This window comes from Nothoprocta perdicaria, unplaced genomic scaffold (genome assembly GCF_003342845.1).
Source record: "Nothoprocta perdicaria isolate Ctin4 unplaced genomic scaffold, notPer1 scaffold_14, whole genome shotgun sequence".
In the NCBI taxonomy this organism is placed as follows: domain Eukaryota; kingdom Metazoa; phylum Chordata; class Aves; order Tinamiformes; family Tinamidae; genus Nothoprocta; species Nothoprocta perdicaria.
The window spans coordinates 4020890-4043224 of NW_020454538.1; the positions used below are offsets into that span (position 1 = coordinate 4020890).

The 22335-nt window shown below is 39.0% G+C and overlaps 1 protein-coding gene across 10 annotated transcripts in view; it reads left to right on the forward strand.

The window, feature by feature from the left end:
• ADD1 (adducin 1) overlaps window positions 1–22335 on the forward strand; it is a 53161-nt gene that overhangs the window by 24828 nt on the left and 5998 nt on the right. For 4 of the 10 annotated variants that reach the window (XM_026034207.1, XM_026034212.1, XM_026034213.1 and 1 more), the window contains exons 4-14: window positions 235–386; window positions 3166–3246; window positions 5183–5332; window positions 6312–6455; window positions 6590–6688; window positions 7029–7205; window positions 9527–9871; window positions 12977–13078; window positions 14702–14791; window positions 15648–15740; window positions 21415–21571. In XM_026034207.1, the coding sequence (XP_025889992.1) occupies window positions 235–386; window positions 3166–3246; window positions 5183–5332; window positions 6312–6455; window positions 6590–6688; window positions 7029–7205; window positions 9527–9871; window positions 12977–13078; window positions 14702–14791; window positions 15648–15740; window positions 21415–21571 (1590 nt within the window). The remainder of the gene's footprint in view (window positions 1–234; window positions 387–3165; window positions 3247–5182; window positions 5333–6311; window positions 6456–6589; window positions 6689–7028; window positions 7206–9526; window positions 9872–12976; window positions 13079–14701; window positions 14792–15647; window positions 15741–21414; window positions 21572–22335) is intronic. The other 6 variants (XM_026034209.1, XM_026034214.1, XM_026034210.1 and 3 more) reach the window with 3 other exon arrangements.

Sequence of the window (22335 nt, forward strand, 5' to 3'; positions counted from 1 at the left end):
TGGTAAGTAAAATTTGCTGTCCATTTCTTAGGTTAGTAGCTTAATAGTAGCATGTAACCTACAGTACTGGCACGTGTTGTTAAGTTTTAACTGATGCTGAGTACATAATGTGCCTTTTCCCCCCCCCCCCCCCCCCCCCCCCCACAAAAAAAAAAAAAAAAAAAAAAAAAGGCGGCACGACAAGCGCAGAAAGACTACCCCCCCCCCCCCCCTCTTCACCTCTATCCTTTTCAGGTCTTGGCATGGTGACACCAGTGAATGATCTGAGAGGATCAGATTCAATTGCTTATGAAAAAGGGGAGAAGTTGTTACGATGTAAACTGGCAGCTTTCTACAGATTAGCAGATCTCTTTGGCTGGTCTCAGCTTATTTACAATCATATAACAGTGAGTACTGTCTTAACAACAAAGAACTGAACCAATTGTTTTAACGTCCAAGTGAATCACCCCCTTCCCCCATCTGTCAGTTCCTCATTGTGTGGAAGAAGAGCGAGAGCATTGAAAGCAGGTTAATAGTGAAGAGATTTGTCATTGCATCTCAAGCGTAAGAGCTGCACAGCTTGGATGGCAGCCACTGCTGTCTGAATAGAGTCTTAAGAACATACATAAAGTTCCTGAGATGAAATTAAGGTTACAGAAAGACTCAGTCTTCTAATATCTTAAATGGTGTCTCTATTATGTAAGGTAATATCTTAGTTTGCTTTCAAAGCACTAAAATACCTTCTTATTGGCCATTCATTTGAAATTTATTGAAACTTCTCTACCAGTCTTTTTTAAGAGGAAGCCATAGTACATCTGAACACGAGTGTGCTGCTTAGCACAGCGTGCCAGCTATTTTCCTTGTGGCTGAGTAATCATTGGCATGCATAATAATAATGACAAGGAGGTCAAATCAAGGAGGTTTTATATGCCAGAAGAGTGATCTACATGAGTCTCATGAGTAAAGTCACAGCTGTGGTGTAAAACCCAGTCTATTGTTTTCCCAACAGAGCTGAATTGTCTTTTTTTCCTGTATAGTGGTGTTGCCTAGAGTAGTAGTTACAGCAATGCCATGTGATGAGGATGGGATTTATCAAATTGGCTTTCTTTTAGGGGTGATGGGGGAAAGCCCAGGAAGATTAAATATTAATGTTGAGGTGGATGACACAGTCAAAGCACTTAGAGTATGAGATTTGGACTATATTTTAGATAGCTTTTGAAGGGCAAGTAGTACTGGAAGGTTTGTGGTTAATAAATTGTTACCAGGTAGTCACAAGCCATAGTTCAGCCCCTTTCCAGGGGTGATTATAGCTCCAAAAAACAGTTTTATCTTCATGTTCTGTATGCCCACATATATTATGTAGCATTGTGGTTGGATACGCTTTTGGACTTGGCAAATGTATGTGACTTTGTGCAGAACTGGGTTTTGGCTCCAGGTTTTCACTGCTGGGTGCTCCAGTTGCTGGGATGTTGTGCTCTGAATCCAGTGACACAGCTTGAACCTCGTCACCTCTTTTGGTAGTTGATACTCAGAGCTGGAGGGGTTTGTTGGAGCTGGAGCCCTGCATAAGAGAGGCTGTGCTGGTTATACAACCAATAGGCATGTGCAGTTCCCATGCAGTGCATTTTATATTGGAGAGTCACATCAAAAGAGTTGGAGGTGGCATCAAATATGGCCTGAGACAGGCCCACATCTCACCCCCTGAGTTGAAAGAGTTCTTTGTTTCCTCTAGTGACCTCTTTGAAAGACTCTAGAAAAAGCAGTTGTTAACAATAAGATACTGTTCATTATCCATTACAGAAATGGGCTTTAGAGCAGACCACTCAGCTGATAGTTTTAAGAACAGGAGTGCTATGGAAACCTTATATGTATTTGAGTATTCAGAAAATGTTAACTTAAACATATGTTTTTAGAAGTGATGAAAAAGACTTTAAGAACATGCAGAAGTTATACTACTAAAAAAAAAAAGGCATTTTGTCCTGTCTTTTATTTCTTTTATTATGTAAATGTGCTCATCTCCCACAACAGCTAAATTGTACTGTTACAAGCAAAAACTGTCATAATACAGTGAACTGTTAATTTTGAAATGGCTAGAACTGAAAATGAGGGAGACCATCTGTCTGCAGGCTGAAGCCTAAGAAGTTGAAATGTATTTGCTGCAGGAGACCAACAGTAGTTTTGTTTTCAATAAAGAAGGCTGTGCGTGATAATTTGGGATCAGATCTCCTCTTTAAAACTTTTACCCTTTGCTGTATATTACTTATATAAGGCTGTAGTAACTACTGTTTCCTTAAATAAAGTTGCCAAACAATGAAGACTTCTTATCAATTAGGTGTTTTAAGCAAATTATATATTGATGTCAAAGGAGGATATAACATGTATACCAAACAGGAAAAAATTTCCTAGTACTGTTCAGAGATTGACAAACAAATGTTGTCCCTATTACATTTTAGATTGCTAATCAATTATTTATTGTAGATTTTCCACATGTAAGGTATTTGAAATGTTTCAAATCTCCATTCAGAGCTGCCTAAATGATGTAGCCTCCCATACTTGCCACTGTACAAACTTGAACCAAATATATCTGAAGCTGTGAATGGTTTGAAGTCAGAGTTATTTGTGTAATATAAACTGCAGGTGTGAACTAAACTATAGAGAAAAATCTTAAGTGAGGAGATACCAAGCATGATTTCAACACTGGAGATGGAACCCTACTCAGCATTAGTATCTCTTAAGTCTGTTGGCTGAATTCTTAAATTTTCACCACCTTTTTTATGTCATGTCCGTATTTTATGAAGATATAAATACTACTGGAGTATAAATTTGTTTTTCTGAAATGCAGTAACTTTTTCATATATCAGAATTATTTCCTTTATCCATAGTAATCTAGTCGTCATCAGCACAGGATGTAAAGATTAGCCTTGTCCCCAGACCTGAAGGACTTTAGTTTGCACCTACCATCTGGTTCTATTTGACATGGGTTAATTATTATCAATTATGAGCTGTATGTTGATTATCTGTTACAGTGTACATAGAAGTCACGTTGAATATACTATAGGAATACCTGCTCATTCCATACTTGGGACTTGAGAATAAATTTTATGTCACCATGTGGTTTGGTTTTGGAGCCTTGTATGCTTTAATAGAATATTTTTAACTTATCTTTTATTCTCATATTATCCTTAGGCCAGAGTAAATTCTGAGCAGGAACACTTCCTCATTGTACCCTTTGGACTCCTCTATAGTGAGGTTACTGCATCCAGTCTGGTAAGCACTTATTTTCCATAGCTGTAAAAAATGAGTAGCTGGATCTTCTCTGTCTAAATTGGTTGTTTAAATTCTATCCTAAAGAATATTTTCTGCTTTTTACATGTGTAGGATAGTTTTATTGAATACGATAAATTATTTTCAGGGGTGTTGTCTTTTTTTGGTTTTGCTTTTTAAGACATCATTTTGGGTGCATCATTCAGTAGCTGTGGTTTATTGATGTAAATACTTGAGGATGTAGGTAAATTTCTTTAGCATGTAAAGTTAGTGGGAGAGGACATAGGAAGAATTTTGTGACCCCTTAACTTCAGAGCAGCTTGTTAATGCTGCTGCTGCAGGTAGCTTGAATTCATGTTGACCCTTTCTGCACTGAGACAAATAAGGAACTTGCACTCTCTCCCTTCCACCTCTTACTATAATGCAAGTAGCCTTTAGCAGAGAATTATATGCCGAGTAGCAGCATCTCTCACTTCAGTGCTTTTTGCAAGACTCTGCTCCCTTAAAGGTCCAAATACTCCTCTTCTGCTGCATGTAAAATTTGGCTTTTTCTTAATGAAGTCCACCCTAACCATCTTTCCTTTTGTTGTAATCTTTACATTAAATTTAATGAAAAGAACTAAGAGCTCCTGTGTTCCTTTAGGAATTTTTGAGGAGATTAAGTGCTGTGTGGGAGCAGTGTTTGTTGTTACAAACGAAACTCCAAGGGGAAGGGTGTGGGTGGGCTTTTTTTGTTTTGTTTTGTTTTTGTTTTTTTTTTTCTCCTGCTTTTGACTTTTTATCAGCTCTGTAAACCCTTCCAGATGTTAGGCAGATCTGTAAGGGCTATCAGCTATGTGATTGCATAGTCAGGACTGTGAGATTATTGATAGTTTAGTGGTATTATTTTAACAAGGATTGAGAGTGTGAGATTGAGAGCTGCACAGTAGAGTGAGCAAACAGCCTGTCTATATGGCTGGCAAATGATTTTTTTTTAAACAGAGAATAGTATAACTTTTTTTATGGAGCACCACAAATTCAGTTGCTAAAATAGTATTTCAGTTGTGTGGTGTGGGGTTTGTTAGTGTATGGCAAGGTGCAAGGTTAAAGGCAGCTGAATCCAGTGTGCCGAAGGGCCCAGCTGCTACTTTCCTTCTCAGTCCCTAGGTGCAGGGCTTCTGATTTTTCCTTCTTAAGTCCAACCAGCAGCCCTGCCAAGAGTGAATCCCAGTCAACAGGGGCATGTGGAGACACAGTGGCCATTAACAGGTAGCACAGACAGGAACCCAGGGCAGCCCCATAAATGCAGACAGCACTTGCATAAACGTGGACAGCACGAACAGCCTGGTCCTGTTTCTGCTCTCCTGCTAATTCGGTTCTAAGACTCGATGGTGGAACGTACACAAAGCCCCGTTTATTTAACTTGGGCATCCTCGCAGGCATCTTCAACGTTGGCCCCATCATTTAAGTCTGTCCAGCCAACTTTTATCCAGGCCCTATCTCAGACCTTGGGTCTTTCCAGATCTGGCCTTTCAAAGCTAAGCAACTAGTCTGACATGAAGCTTGCTAGAAAATACACGTGTACCAGCAGAATGGAGAGTACGCTTGTGCAGCCAGCCTAGCAGGAGGGTTTCATAGGAACACAGAGTACAGTAACAAGGAACAGATCTTAGCTGAATAAGCATCCTGAGCAGCAGCATGCTTGCACCACTGGTGTAAACACCTTTTGATTCCCCTCCTTCTTCCTATTCTTCCTATGCTTGTTTTTTTCCCCTGTTTTTTCAGTCTTGATCCCATTTTTTTTTCTGTGAAAGATCTATGAAATCCAGCCATTATCATACATGTTTTCACACTTGTTAAGTAGAAAAAAAGTATGGTTTTAGAGCTTTGGTAGATGTTGAATTAAACTAGATTTCTGGCAGTTTGAATCAATTATGAAACTCTTTCTTTTCATTGCCAGGTTAAAATCAATATTCAAGGAGATGTGGTTGATCGTGGGAGCACTAATTTGGGAGTAAACCAAGCTGGCTTTACTTTGCACTCTGCAATTTATGCGGCCCGACCTGACGTTAAGTGCATTGTGCACATCCACACCCCGGCAGGGGCAGCGGTAAGCACGCTTTCTATTTCCCAGCCACAACTGACAAATAAGCGGTCCTCCATAATCCCTGGATTGCTTCCCTTTCGGAAGACAGGTATTTCAAATCTACTTCATCATTACCACAAAAGATACCGTCTTTTGACAGTAAGTCAGAAGGGCATTGCTAGTTTGTCTAGTGGAGTAGTGTGGCACAGCTTGGCAAGTTTCTCTTAAATATTTGAAAACTTGCTGTGGCCTGCGTATAAAAGGCAGTGGCAGCACTGCCAGAATCAACCCAGACAGGCTGTAATACTCATCTGAAAAATGCAGTGGATGAACACTTGTTTGGTTTTAATAGATACCTGGGTTTATGCATCTCATAAGAACAGCTGGGTACAGATTAGCTTGTAGCCCTTTGGAATTTTTTCCGGAACCATTTTGTGACCAAGTTTCTTGTGTGCCTCAGAGGCTGCTTCTGTTTGTTGAGGGGGTTTGTTTTTTTCTTTGAAGGAGCAGGAAGGAAATGATGTTTGTTTGTTTGTTTGTTTCTTTTAACCTGAATCACAGCATCAATGCAACCATTTCAAAGATAATGACATGATTCCTAAAATTATGATGTCTGGAAGTTTACATCTGTAATTATTTATCTATTTATTTTTTTACCTGTGCTGCTGTGGAATTACCTGTGTAAGAGTTGGTCCCTCAGTTCCTTTTATTTAAAAAAAAAAAAAAAAAAAAAAAGAACAAGTGTGAAAGGGATGAGGGATCTAGTTCATTTTGACAGAGGCTTTTCATGTCTGTGTTGACGGCACGTCAGAGCAGCCATGTTAAGTCAGACCCAAGATCGATTTAACTTTTGTATCCTATCCAAAAGCTGTGAATAGTGTAAGAACAATGAATCGTATAGCAGTTGTTTTCCAGGATGTGCCTTTATTATTGCTTTGGATTTGTTGCTTTTGGGGAAAAGAAAAGAAAAAGAAAAAAGTTATTTTAATATTTTATTTCTCAGGTGTCTGCAATGAAGTGTGGTCTGTTGCCAATCTCACCTGAAGCACTTTCGCTAGGAGAAGTAGCTTATCATGACTACCATGGTATCTTAGTGGATGATGAAGAAAAAGTGCTCATTCAGAAAAATCTGGGACCGAAAAGCAAGGTCAGTAGTTGCACTGTGTGTAGGTAGAGTGGGGAGAGTGTTCTTTAATCAGTAGCAAGATGGGATGGGTACCTATATAAGTCATTGTAAATACTTGCATTATTGCACTTAATTTTTTTGCAATGTCTCTCTAGGTCCTGATTCTCCGAAACCACGGCTTAGTATCAGTTGGAGAGACTGTCGAAGAAGCATTCTACTATATTCATAATCTAGTGCTTGCCTGTGAGATTCAAGTAAGAGTTTTAGTATGTTGCACAATAATGTGGAACTTGCAGTAACTTTTCAAACAGCTGAATAGTTGTGCACTTTAGTGGTTGAACTTGTCATCTAAACTAACTCAGTGATTTGTGCAATCGCTGTACTTCCAAAATATCAGTTTAACCAGCAGGTTCAACCAGGTGAGCTGGAGCTATTGATTTGATATAACCTGCCTCAGAATAGACATACTGTCGAAGAAATAAAGCAGTTTTTGTATTAGTGATTGACTTAATTAACGTTAAAATTTGGTAAATTCTTCTAATTTGTTGGCGTTTCTTACCAAAAAAACTAAAAGCTAATTCAATTGTTTTTAAGGTACGTACCCTGGCCAGCGCAGGTGGACCTGACAATTTAGTACTTTTAGATCCTGGAAAGTATAAAGCCAAGTCTCGTTCCCCCGAGTCTCCAGCAGGTGAGGGGACTGTGTCCCATCCAAAATGGCAGATTGGCGAACAGGAGTTTGAAGCTCTTATGCGAATGCTTGATAATCTGGTAAGACAGGCGTTGGTGTCTAACTGTTTTACATGATAATGCATGAAGTATTTTAAAAGCCAGGAAAAGGGGCATGAGTGAAAAATGGGCTGCAGGTAGTTGGATTAGTGTGTGCAACCTGTAGTGAGCTTCTTCCCAGATCTCAGGGAAGGAAGAAGAGGAGGTAACATGAAAAGAATGTTGCAGGTGTCCTTTGTGAAGATGGTTGATTTTCTTCAATATTCATAATCTGGTAGCTGTCGTGACATCAGAAGGGGTCTGTATTTCATGTGAATTAGCACTTGCAAATGAGAATTACTGTGGTGTTTGAGGGTTTTTTCCCACTCTGTTCCCATTTCCCTCTCCCCCTAAATGTGTAAAGGTGAGGACTATTGTGATTTGATTTCCAATAAGTTTATTATAAATAAAATTTGAGAGTGATAAAATTTGTTAAACTTGAGTTATCTTCAGATAAAACTGTTTCAGTAAAACCTCATGTATAATCACTCACCAACTATTGACATTTGCTGCCTGAGAAAGATGATACCTCTGCTGTCAGAATACCCCAAGGGTGGCTGGAGGCAGCAGTACTGAACAGCTCATGTAACGTATGAGCATGGTTATAATTAAACTCAGCATCTAATTTGTGATTTAATGCATCTTATTCCTTGGCATGGGGTAAAATGGGGGCTTTGTGGTGATGTGATGCATATGTCCCTAATAACGATACCTAGAACACTTACTACCACATCTCTAGTATACTAAATAGTTTTTTTTTCCACCTTAGATCAGATAACACCTCAGCAGTGTTTAATGCATAGACCATTTGCAAAGAAAACTAAGGCCACATACTCTTGGCTAAAGTTTCTTTACAACTGTTTGGTTTTTTTATAAGTGCATTGGGAAATAGGCTATTCACACTGTTTGTCTTTGAGCCAAATTGCAAATCTTTTGTATTTGGGAAAGTCTTAGAGAAAGTGTTAACTGTGCTTTCTGTGCTTTTGTATGTAAAATGCTGAAAAAAAAACAAAAGAATGCAAAATAAAAGGGAAATGTGACAGTGTTAGACTAAAAGGAAAAGAAAAGGAAACAAAGGAAACAAAAAGAAGTAGAAAAGGAAAAACAACATAGGAAAAGATTAAGTAGAGCAGAGAATGTGGATATAAAAATAGTGTATCTGTTGAGAAAACAAGACTTTTGCTTGTATAGAATATGTTAGATTTGTGACTGTTGGAAAACGGATCTTTTTACCTACCCTGCATTTTGTATGGCACGGCTCTTGTGTTTTTTGTATTTCTTTATTTTAAAATTGTGGGGAATGACAAATAGTACATTTGAGTACAGTAAAAGATATAAATGAGAAACTGGAACATGGTGCTAAGGAAAGTCCAGGGTTATGCAATTGGACTTAAATTGAGTTCCTAAGACTCGAACAATTGCATGAGAATTCAATAAGAAATATCAGGAATCACCAATAATTATATTACCATTTTTTTCCTCTGTGCTTTAGGTCCCCTACAAATTCCAGCTTAGCCTCTCTTATTGCAGTTTAATGATATGCTGTTGTCCATGGAAAGAACTGTCAGGAAGTGTGATAGCTAATGGTTAAACTGCCAGTCTCTGCTTCCCTCTTTGACAGTTCTTTCTAATTTAAGAGTTTCCAAAAAAAAATCACATTCTGAAGATTTTTACAGTGCATAAAATTATGATTATGCCTTTCGTGTCAGCATGCCAGAGCACAATTAGATTTGTCATTAGCTTGCTGTAACACAGTGGATTGGTGAATGCATGTCGGCAAGTATCACTCTCCTTACTGGTGGAATTAAACCTATTTGAGTAGGTCCTTTCATCCTGTAGGAAATCCTAATTTTCATGCAGGAGTCCTCCGCTTTGAGATGCAAGCACTGAGAGGAGAGTGCCTTGACAAGCTGCTAGGCATACTGTATTGTTTGTAGGATGGGCCCCAGAAGATTGTGTATTTCTAGGCAGGGGGGAATCGTGTCCCTTGACAGCAACCCACATGCTGCCCTTCATTTCAGCTTAAAGGTTTCTTTGCAGAACCAGTGTAAATTTGCCACAGAGTTCGTGTCAAAGTTTTGCAATTTGATCTTCCAAAAAGTGGTGACATTTTTTTTAGATTAAATAGGATGCCTATCTAATTAGATAGTCTCCCTAATGTGTCATCCAGCTCTATGTCTTTATTTACTACAACTGGTGAAGAGCAGACAAAGAGAAGAGCATACGATAGCACTGTTTGTATGATTAGGAGTATTAATCAAAAATTCAGTCATCTTTTGAAAAACTTGGAGCTGTCAAGCTAATTCTCTGCTCTGCTCCTGCAGGGTTACAGAACCGGCTATCCTTACCGATGCCCCGCTCTGAGAGAGAAAACTAAAAAGTTCAGCGATGTCGAGATCCCAGCCAGTGTCACAGGTTACTCCTTCACTAGTGACGGTGAATCAGGCACTTGCTCCCCTCTCAGGCACAGTTTTCAGAAACAGCAGCGGGAGAAGACAAGGTGGCTGAACTCTGGCCGAGGGGACGATGCTTCTGAAGAAGGGCAGAATGGTGGCAGCCCCAAGTCGAAGACTAAGGTGTGGACGAACATTACACACGATCACGTGAAACCCTTGCTGCAGTCTCTCTCGTCCGGTGTCTGCGTGCCAAGCTGTATTACCAACTGCTTGGTCTGTGCCTACCTTACTGTTCATAGTTAGATGATGTAGAGCAACTTGGGGTGGCTGGCACTTAGAGGCTTTGGGAAGAGAAAGATAACACCCCTAATTCCTTTCTGCTCTCTTATATCAAACCCTAAATGTGTCTTTCTAACCGCTTAATTTGGCCTCCTTTAGATACAAGTTACAAAAATCTTATCAGTTGTTAATGCTTAAAACTGCTTAAGACTGGAGCAATTCTGGTTTTCTTTTCTTTTCAAGCTAACGACCAATCAGATTGAATCACGGTTTTGGTTGGGTAGGTTTTGCCTTTAAATAAATAAAAGGGCAACTTTTTTAGGGAGTTACTAATTTTGTCTGCATGAAAGCTTTTCAAATTAAACAAAAATAGAAACTAATATACTTCGTATAAAAGTGTGTGTGTATATATATGTATATATATATGCATGCATATATATGTGTATATATTTTTATATATACATATATAAATGAAAATCTACCTTCTGTTGCCTGTGCCAACTTTGTTTTCAAGCCAGTAGATTTCCGTAAGTGTGTGAGGGCAGAATTTATTTGCAAGTATTTTGGTGTTTTATCCCTTAAGCAGTTTTTCTCGTCTAGCTTCTCAGCTCCTCCTCCTGCCCTCTTACTTCGCTTCCGTCTACCCCAAAGCCTCTGAGTGTCCACAACCAGCTGCCTTCTGCATGGAGTGTTGCATGGAAGTAGATGGCCATAAGTGGAAAGTCTTTCCTCCAGTATAAGCTGGGTGCGGCATGACTAAAGTGCAGCTCAGGCCATCAGCAGGCACTAATCGATAGATTCTGCCACCGGTGCTTTTTTGTTTATCGATGCTGCTTGCAGTTAAATTTTGCACTGAAAAGAGATGTTAAGTGAGAAGCAAAAGCCTCAAATGCTTTCAGAAGAACCTTGGGAGCTGGTGGTGCGTAACTGTGGTCTCGATAACTTCTTGGGAATATGCAAAGCATCTGAGACGTGGACAGGAGCTTGCACGTGTGACAAGCTTCTGTAACAGCTGACCTGAAGCTAGGCAAAATGTAGTTCAGCACGACTTCAGTAGTGACACTGGGTGCAGTAGTATGGCAACAGATTAGTCTTAAAAGGTAGAGCTTAAAATTTAAAAAATTTTTTTCTTCCCCTACACCTACTTTATTTTTATTTGCCCTTGCAATAGTCTGATCCCTTCTGAATATACTCGTTCCCTGTATTTCACATTTTTTCTTATATGGATTAATTGCTCAGGCAATTTATGTACTGAGATAGAGATGCACTATGCAGTGCATCATGTAGTCAGCCCCCAAAAGAAACAGAAAATCTCTTTTTTTTAAGGTTTATTTGTTTTGTTTTGTTCCTTTTGGATGAACAAAAGAAATGAGCATATATTTATATGTAGTTCGTACCATCAACCTTTCACTAACCAGCTTCAGCTTTGCTTTGATTGGAAGAAAGCTGACAATTGCAGATACATTTGGGGCAGTTCTCTTGCTTCTTAACCTTAATTCACAAAGTAGCTGGTATTTATTTTACACTTGAAATTAGCAGTGAAGAAATGAAAGAAATTCTTACTCAGGAACTAATCTTGTTTACTGTTATGCTGAAGCAATAGAAAACTTCATACAGTGTTAACAGGTTTGTGTATTTAACTTTTTAATGCTTGTTTTTAACCTTAAGAGAAACTAGTTTGTTATACTGAGGTTGTTTTTATATTTGTTTTGACTAAAAATTATCTTTAATAAAAAGCTGGAGTAGTTTTTGTCTAAGAAGATAATCATCAGTGAGTATTTCACAGCTCCATGTTCATTCCATTTTTTACTTTACAGTTGCAAAACATTTTAAAATTATGTTGCTTTTTGAAGTTTGACAATTTCTGGCTATCTTATTGTTTCTTGAAATTACTCAGGAAAAACTGCATAGCATTTGCTCTATAAAACAGGCTTGCTTTATTGTTCAGTGCATTTTCTATGCAACAGAAATGGGAAAGTATGCCAGCACATATAATAGACATACAAGATAAAAACTGAGTTATGTGGCAAATGAAACAGGACTCATACTAAATGCACTGACCAAATAAAACAACCTTCTGTGGAGAACTCATGAAGCGCTTCAAGTTTGTGTTTGGGATACTTTTGTAACCTTTTCAGCTATAAGTTATAAAATACTCGACATCACCAAACTGTTCCTTTAGGTTGCTGTGCTGCTACAGCTCTTTATTTGTGCAAGAAACTAATTCTGGAACCACTACCTTTTGCTGAAATAGCTTCTTTTAATGCAATACTTTGGTGATGCCCACTCTTGCCTCGCAGTACTGAGTCACGCCTTGAGCCGAGTCAGTGGCATCACATTGCTTTCCATACTCCTGTCATCTTATGCTTTAAGTTTGCTTTGATGTTTGTTGAGTACCGGAGGATTGAATCAATGATCTCTCTTGTGGTAGTCTGCACATGTACAAAATGCAGCAGATGAAAAGTGGCAGTAATGGGGTTTTAGAACTCTCTCCTTAGATTTTGTCATACTTCCCTTTGTGTCAGGTATAGTATTTCTTTTAAATGAATTTGAACTCGTTTTGAAACCAGTCCGCTTTAATTTATCCATTCCTGATTAAATATCCTTAAAAAATACTCATGTACTTTTTCGGTAATTATATGGGAGTTTTCTTGTCCCTAAGTTAATGCAAGCTTTCTTCATCAAGCGATAAATATTGATTTTCAGAAACCTGACATGCTGCTGTGGTCAAGCACACAGCTTGAAAACAGTTTAATGGCTTAAATCCTGCAGTATTCATAATCTCTGAATTGCATATAGCTGTGATCACTATAGTTTTAGGCAGAAGTTATTTGTGAGTCGACTGTCTCTTTAGATACTTAAAGGTTTTTTTGCTGTTAGCTTGGCTTAATTGAGTGATTCTCTTGTTTACAAATGTATTTGAAGTTAGTTTATTTCTAAAGCAGGAAGCAACTTCATCTTAAAAAAAATAACAGAATATAATCATTGGTTCAGTTCTCTGTTATGTATAATGCATGATCTACTGTTATGTGAATTTGCTGCTGAGTGTCCTTAGCCATTACAGCAACTCTGACTTTCCAACTATTTTTGATGTTACAGTGGACTAAAGAGGATGGACATAGAACTGCCACCTCTGCTGTCCCTAACCTATTTGTTCCGTTGAACACAAATCCAAAGGAGGTCCAAGAAATGAGGAACAAGGTTTGTAACAGCAGTAAAGTATTTTTTTAATCCATCTTTGCTTTAAATTGCTTATTTGTCATGAACTAATTTATTTTGCTATAATGCAGTCTAGGAGTTCAAAAACTCAACTCCCCACTTGTTCTTATCCTTTTTAAGTAGACACAGAGGAAATCCTTAGCTTGGGGGGAAAAAAAACAAAGCACTATAACCATCCACCATATTAAGACGTTCATTGTCTTACATTTTGTTATATTAACACCAGTTTCAAAGAAAAGATTTTCAGTACTGCAGCCAAATCATTAATGTTAATGTTTTCTTTTTGACTGTTCCTGGGTATCTCTGAAAAAGAAAATGTCATGGGGTTTATGGTAGTAATTTTGTTCCCTGAAGTCATATACATTCACATTAGTGATTTGCTTTCATGTTTTTGGTTTTACCACTTGCAGTTCTAGCATATTCCGTTGCAGTTGTAGTAGTCTACTGATCTCTCCACATTATATTATTATAATATGCTGTGGTTGTTGCAGGAATTTGGGGTCATTTGGGACTGAAAGTTGTTATTTTTTGAAATGGCCTAAGGAGCTAATCTTACAGTCTGCAAATTTCAGATATTCCTGGCAACAATCTTCTGACAGGAGAGCTTTTAGTGTTTAGAATTTATATTTAATACTTAATATTTGCTAGGATCTTGTTAATTCTTAGCTTGTTCTTGCTTCTTCTACTGTGTAACAGTGGAAGCTGGTGAGGTGTCTCAGGAAGGGCCATGCACATGGCAAGAAGCTGGCTGGTGCTGAAAGTACTTGCCTAAAGTTGGGAGCACTTCTGTTTTTCCTGTTTTGGCCTTGTCAAATAGTCATGGCTTAAATGAAAAGCCCAGGACAATTGTCCAGCAGTTTATAAGTGTTTGAGAGCCAAAATACTACCCTGTTAAAAACTTACCTGGAGGAGTCTGAAAGGAGAGAAGGAAGGCTTACTTCACAGCTCTTCTCCTCTTGATGACAAGAAGTGCAGTAAACCAGAAGGAAATGCAGTTGATACAGGAATTTTGTACTACTTAACTTTCTGAAATATCAAGCATTAATAATACTGTGAATATATTTTGAAATACATTTCACCTCTGTTGTGATCTTTACTGTGAAAGCATATCTAATTTAAATAGATAATGCTGCCATTTAAACACTATATTTCTGTTTTTCCCTTTCTGCATGGGAAGAACTAGGACATATTTAGAGTTCCACAAAAGGAGTGTTTTTGAAATCTCTGAAGTGAGCGCCAGTTAATACATAGATACTTGCTGCCTTTTAGTTAGTTACAAAAATTGAATGTTAATCATTCCTTTGTGATTCTCATCCATCCCCACCTTTCTCCACAAAGTGGTTTTGTCTCTATCTCTGTCGTTTCACCACAAGCCAGTGCTGAAAAGGCAAGGACCGTGTGTGATGTAGTACTCACATACCGATTTCTGAGAATTTTGGGAAGCTTGGTCACACATCTGCAGCTGGGGTTTATAATCACTGCTTTATTGATGTGTACAGGGCTGTAACTATTTCCAGGTGCAGCCTGTCAGCATGTTCACCCATCCCTTTCCTAAATGACAAGAACATGGTTCACTTTTCTGTGTTGTTCTGCTTTCCTTTACAGATCCGGGAGCAAAACTTACAAGATATTAAAACTGCAGGCCCTCAGTCACAGGTTCTTTCTGGGGTAGTTGTGGACAGGAGTCTCGTACAGGTGAGAGCACAAATGCCTAAAAATATTAGCTTAAAGTTAATCTCTCATATCCTCTACTTTCACCTAATATGTCCCTATAAAATTCTTTGATTGGCAGAAAGTAACTGTTTGTAAGGTAAGTGTTAGAGGTAACACCATTGTTTTTGCAAGAGTGCTCAGGATGAGAAACTTAAGAGGCTTCAGTCATGTAGTCCAAGCATGTCTGTGCAGGATGCTCCTTGTTTATTTGGCTGAATGTAATGCATGAAATTCAAAAGGCTTTTTGATATGGGTTAGCTCCTTGTTCAAGCCTAGTCAGGCCTTGTGACAACTTGTGGGTGTCTTTGATTTGGTTGGTTTATTTTTCTTCCAAGTTTATGTATCCTGAAGTATTAAATGCTAGACACAGCAGTCTCATTTTGGGGCAGTAGTGTTGTGTGTTGAATATATTGTTATGTCTCACAATATTTGAGGAGCAATTAAAAGAACTACCGTACATTGATAAAACCTAATAGCAGTATATCTGGATATACAAAAGAGATTATCTATGAATCAGAGCTCCGAATAAGAGTTAGAGCTGCACAGTTATTCTGTTAAGCACCCCTGAATGACTTTTAAGCTCTATATATCTGAGTGCTTTAACTGCACCAGAGAATATTTTCTGATCTACTTTAAAGAATTTGACTGTTCTTACCATGACAATAGCTTTATTCATTTGGGTGTCATGTTGTGTGCATGTCAATTCACTGTCACTGCAATTTTGTCTACCAGTTGTTCTTGTTTCTTTGCATGTCTTTTAGCAAGCCTCATGATGCTCTTGGTTGATGTTTGAAAGGCCGGGCTCGGTTTGCTCTGTTTACTCGATTTACTGTTGCAGGATGCTCCCCTCTCAGACTGTACGGAAACTATTGAAGGGCTCGATCTCAAAGAGCAGGCCTTTAGTCCCGCTAAATCTCTGTCTGTTAGAAAGGTACTGCCCTGTCATACTGCTCTCAATACTGTTGTTCTCCCTTCATTTACCTCTTCCTTACCCTTCACCTCTTCCCTTTGTTAGCTAATGATTTGGCTATGAAAGAATATAATACATGGATCTCCAATTATATATATACAATTATGCTAGCAGCTAAGTTACCCTATGAAAGTATCCTTTAAGGGTTTTGATTTCATATTTTTACGTGTGTAAAGAAGCTGTGGAGGGAATATTTTTGATGTGAAAGTACTTGAGTAGGTTGTGCATGTAGTAGTTTTTTTGAGCATGTTATTAATTTTGCATTATTTGCATTTGAGATCCATTTGAAGCTAGCTTAATCTCAGCCTGATTACATCAGTGTAATTCCAGAGATATCCACATGTTCAGGATGTGTCATGCTGACAAACACTGCCAGCTTTTATCCTACGTTGCTGGATTCCTTCCAACCTTGGGTTTCCTTATGACCTTCTGCAGTTAGAGCTCAGCAAGAGATACCGACTAGTTCCCCACACCTCCAGCACACATTGGCGTTCAAATTGTTAACATAATCATATTTTAGCTTATGTATTACAGTTTAAATACAGAGTAAACCCAATAGTTATATAGCTGGAGGGGGAATTAAGTCCCTTGAGGCAAAGTAAATAGGAACACTTTCCATATTGGAAACAGTCTGTCCGGAGTTGTCTGTGATCCCAAGATTTTTTAGGAGGTGATGTAACATGCAAAAGCACAGGGTGTAGCTATGCATCAGGGTGTCTGTTCTGCTTCACTGTTCTTTTCTGACATCTTTTTAATCTTCCTCTAGGTCGGGCCTAAAATCTCGTTATCAAAATAGTTTTCCCATCAAAAAGCAAAATAATTTGACTTGTGTTATAGCTGCAAATTTTGTGGCTTTCTAAAACTTTCTGGGGTAATCAACCAATTTAGATTAGTCTTTACCATACTCCGAGTTTGCTAAAAGTATGATTTGTCGTATCCGTATCTGATGAGAAGAATCATAACATCATCTTTGCAGATTTAAGATCTTAAAAAGAAAAAAAGCAAATTCCCCAAAGCAGGCTGCCCTTCCTTCTAGTGGCTTCTCTGTAATAGCATCTAGGTATCCATTGGGTCTGACGCAGGCAAATTGTTTCACCAGTGATGTGCCAAGTATCTCTTAAGTATTCCTTTTGAACAATTGCATAAAATTACTTTCCATAAAATTATTCAAATAGCTTTTAGGGATTTTTAAGGACAACAAGGAACAAAAAAAAAAAAGTTAGTTGACTGCATGATTTTGCTAGTAATACAATGTTAATGTTCAGATGTCCAAATGATGCATTTCTTCTTTAATGCTGTGAAAGTGCTTTTTCTCCCGCAATACTGTGTAAAATTGTATCATTCAGAATGTCAGCTAGAGTAGGAGCAGCCAATTTCATCACCATCTTAATAAATATTGCGACCTGAACACTTGAAGAGATTGTTTGTTGCAAAAAATGCCAGGCAAGTTTTTCAGCAAGATTATGCAGAAAATTAATCCCATATTTCTTAGAGTTCCTGTTCTGTAATCTTATGACACCCACCTAAATCTCACAGTAAACAAAGCTTTAAGAAAGAAACCTAAATGTCAAGCTCTTATGTACATTTATATACCAGATAATTAGATTTTTTTCAGTTGAAAAAATATTAGGCACTCATTTACAATTTAATTAAATATTCCATCTTTAATTTCAATAAGACTTAAAAGTATATTATGCTTGACAATGAAATCAATATCAGCTACTAAACCACGCTACTCTAGGGTGAAAAAACTCCTACCTTTTGTAGAGCATGCGTGTAATGCTTGGAGTCTTGTCTGCCTACAGCTGCACCGGTAAATGCTGCGTTTTGCCTTGTCATGCTCTGCATCAGTGTCCCGAGGAGCCCTGGCCACGTTGCAATACCAGCTTCTTGCAGATCCCATGTTATTAACATTATAGACTCGGGTACCTGAGCTTTTGCTGGCTGAGCGGGAGAGAATTTTGGTTATTCTTTCTGCTGACTTTCTGCAATCTAATAAAATTCACATGAATTTTAAGGACTTGAGAATTTTAAGTACAAGGGAACAGCCTCTTTCTTGCCTCCTAAAATGAAAATTCTATGGCTTAATGAATAGCCTCGCTGCTGTGGCTCCAGAGGTGCCACTGGATTTGAATGGTGATTCCAAGTTCAGTAGGACTTTCAGGATCTTGGCTTTTGGAGGTAAAGGCACTACATAAATGTCAGAGGATATTAAGGATGATTCCTTAATGATGAGTCACTACTATGAATAAACCATTCGATTAGTGGGAAAATTGACATGTACAAGGTGCTATTTCTGTTCATCACTGACTTATTAAATGTTGGTCACCTTGTATTTCTCAGCTTTTTTTTTTTTTTTTGAAAGCAAGATATGGCAGAAGATTTGCTAACTGATCTGATAGTCTGGAGTTTTCATGTGGGAGGTGTGAGGTCCCAAAGTTAGTATGAATGTGTCTGGAAGGTCTTCCTGGAAGGTTAGCTGCCACAAACTTCTCAGCAGTGGAAAATACCCCTATAAATACACAATATTTTATGCGTAATTTCTTACAAGAGCGAAACCACTGTTGGTTTTCAAGCATTTATGCAGACAGTTGTGCCTCAAATAGCCACTTAAATTATAAAAAATCATCATCATCATCCAGCTGTTGTCCCTGGCACTGATGCTGTGCTGTTTGAAGGAACTGCCAGTCTGTTGTAGGGGAATTTATTCCCTCTCTACAGGCTCTCTATTACTGAAAGCTGCTCCAAACAATTTTCTTCTTTAATTTTTCCCTTCACGGTTCATAGGAATCCCCAAGCTGCCTGGCCAGTTTGACAGCTTTACAACATCTTTCAACTTCAGTATATTTCATTTTCAAGCTAAATGATATAAAATATGTCCTGTCCTTTGAGTCTGTTATATTCTCTCTCTTTCTGTCCCATATTACTGTTTGCTGTTGTGTAATTTTATTAACATTCTGTGAAGGCTGCTCCGTGGCTTGTTTTCTTAAGTAGCACATCTCTGTCTCTCTTTGATCTCATATAACTTGGAGAAATTGTAATTGTGTTGCAGAATTTATTAAATTAATTAAGACTTTTGTTTTCCCCTCAGAAATTGTTCCTCCACCATCATAATTTTTTCACTGATGCTCTTTGAGCTGCCTCCATGTTATTGGTACTGACCAAAGCTCAATGTGTTATTCTGGAAGCAGCTTTAGCATATTTGAAGTTTCCTTCTCTTGACTGTCACAGAATTCTGCTTTTTCAGTCCCAAAACCCAAGTGTGTTTATTTGTCACAGGTACTCTGCTGTTGCCTGAGATCTTTCTCAGCATTTTTTGAGCCAAAGATATTCAGCAGGTATAAATTCTGTTTAAAAATCAGCACATCAGTGATCTCACATAGATATTTTTCTCAGGATGATAAATCTTGATTTCATATTCAACTTTTTACCTTCTTTTGTGTTATTCTTCTGTCTTTGGCATTGAATTTCTTAAGTGACAATCTTGAAGTGCTGCTTTTTCTTCCCGGTACTGAGGTCTTCTCTTCAGGAGAAGCCTTGGGAATGCCAGGGTACTGCTGCCCTTGCTGCAAGCTGCCTGCAGCGTTGTCGGTTGCTGCCCCTGAGTAGACACTCAGTACAATTTGATTTCATGTGAAGGTTGTTGTACTCAATCATTGCAGGTTTATCTTGCAGAAAAGTTTCTAAGATGCCTAAGCATTTGAGGGGCACCAGCAGGCACTGCATGTTCTATAAAAATCAGTTTCTCTCCTAGTTTCTGTAAACCTGGAATACTTTGTCTATATGTTTGTCCATATACTTGATAAGACCGTGTTACTTATTGCCAACTTTTCAGTTAAAGGCTGCCTGTTTAGTTTGGAGAGAAGGTGGAAATGGAGAGACGTCTAGAATTGCAGTGGGTACCAGTTTCTGCCATCATTAAAAACTGGGGCCCGTAGTTTTGGACAGGGGATTGTTATGTTATTTTACAATAACAAATATAGTTGATATAAAGGCTCATGGGTTTTGGCATCTTTTAATGCATGATTCTGTAAGAAAAGCTGTAACTCTCAAATTTGAGAATTTCTGGGATTAAGGCGGCAAGTGCTTAGTGAAAATAGCTCAGAACAGGCTTTAGATGTTTCCTGACAGCCTGCATCTAGGATGAGAGTCTCTCTTGCTTTAGGGAGAAACAGAGGCAGTTTCTGATGTTTTCTAAATGTTTCTCATCAGGATCTTAGAGCAGAGAGCTGTGGAAAGGCTGCTTGTTCTTCAGTACTTCTGGCTGCCGTTAGCATCCTGGATAGAAGCAGATTCTAACAAGAAGCTGTTTCCATCTCCCTGGATTTCTCCAATACAGTGCAGAGGTCTCTTTCTGGAGGTCTCTTGCTCTCTTGTGGCACTTTAAAAAATATCTGCCCTTTGCCTCGTTCCACCTGGGCATTCTTGTCAGGCACCTCTTTGGTGCTCATGTTTTGGCTTGAGCAGCCCTTCACATCTGAAACAATATTTGGGCTGGTTTCATCTTCAACTCTATGGTGAGGGCCTCTTGTCCATCAAGCGTGGACATGGCATGGCCTGCTCGTCTGTCAGGAAGGTTCTCTTCATTACTGTGGTTTTTAACCATAAAATTATTAAACTCCTCACACTTTTATGCTTTCCTTTAAAATATTGGTACCAATGTAAAAATGATTTAGGCCAGTTAATATCCTGTATTACTTCAATAATGAAATCCAGTGACCCTCTTGTTGGCAACGAAGACAATTTAGGAATTGCAGTGAGGTCAGGTTGCCCAGGTCACGTTCATCGTTTTCCAACTTAGGTCACTAGAGTCCTGAGTATCACAAATTCTTAGACAAGTCATCTGAAGTAATCCATCGACTAATCCTTTGTGCCCAAAATGATGCAAAACCAGTGGCTTTAGTCTTCACTATGCACTTGGAGAAGAAAAAAACCAAAAACTTACCCTTAGAGCGGGAATCTCTGATGCTTTTGTCTCTTGGGACTACCTGTAATTGGAATTCCTAATACTTTATTTGTATAAATTTTTATCTGGTTTGTGTAACAGATGTTGCAGAAATAAACCAGCTAACTCACATTAAGATTATATTAACCTGAATTACTTCCAGATTACTTAAACAGTTGATCTGGTGCACACAGATTCTGCACAAGATGGCTTTTACTATAAGATCTGTTACATTTTATGTAAAAGCTGCCAGAAGTGGCTTTTCCCTTGTCCAGATTGAACCTGTGAGCACTGGCTGTCAGTCCTGCGGGTTCCTGCGGGAGTCCCGGGCACATCGGGGCCGAGCAGCCTCTTTCTCCTGTGGGGAGTCAAAGAAACCTGGTCCTTTGTGGCTCCCAGGGCTGAACTCTTGGCTGCTGTTTGATTTGCTGCTTAACGTGGATATTGCCCAGTGAAAACACTGATGTCTCTGTGAGAGTAATTGATGAGACCTGCTTTCTCCTTATTAACCTACCGTGAACTTTTTAAAATCCTGAAATAGAGAATTTTATTCTTTAAAAGCAAAAACAAAGTAAATATAGCATTTTTTTTTCAAAATAGCTTTTGTTTTGGTTGCTTTGTAACTAATGTAGTTTCCAGGGCTCCAAGTTGCTGCTGGATTGCAGATGTATCTTGATTATTTCTCGTCAGGGCGAGCTGGTGACTGCGTCGAAGGCCATAATTGAGAAGGAGTATCAGCCACGAGTCATAGTGAGCACGACAGGACCAAATCCCTTCAACAAACTCACGGACCGGGAGCTGGAGGAGTATCGCAAAGAGGTGGAGAGAAAGCAGAAGGGGCCGGAAGGTTAGTGGGCCCCTGCGTCCTGCTCTGCCGCTGGGTGCAGCGGCAGCGGCGCTGCTCCCCGCCTTGGGCTGTGGGCTACCTGCCAGGCTCGTGGAAAAGTGGGCAGTTTGTGTATTTTGCTTTTTTTTTCCAGGGTAAGCTGTGAACTTGCAAAGCATGCTGATCGCAGAAGGTGCAATTCTGGGGGGTTCTGTAAAACGCAGGAGTTTTCATTTGAAAATTTTTCCTAGTGGCTCAAAGCAGGTGTTTAGGATGGCCAGTTACTGCTGCTACTGAGCTGTGGAAATCTTGAAACTTTACTCATTGACGTTTTCAGGTCCTGTTAAGTACTGCAGGTTGCTGTTTCCCTTAGCCCTGGAGCTGGAGCCCTTGCTTTTTTGCAACAAAATTACCATTCTCTAACTTGCTGGAATTCGCAGAGCCAAAAATTCTTGTTTGGGAGATGCAGAGCCAAACTTGACTGCACCTTGGAGCTGCCCCATCCTGCAGGCTCCCCAGGAACACAGACTTCCCAAATGCTAATAACATTCTGTAGAGAGATCAGTGCTCCATCTGAAGTTGCACCATTTTACTTGTTTTGAAGCTTTATGGGATTCTCCTTAAGGTGTTTCCACAGATGTGTTATGGTTTGAATGTGAATGATGCAGGACCTCCCTTGCAGTGTGAGCTCCCTTCTGGATAACTCCTTGTGGATGGTGTATATTCAGTTACACAAGTTTGGGGCCGTGTGAGGGTCGGGGCTGCTGTGCTGTCGTGCTGTGTAA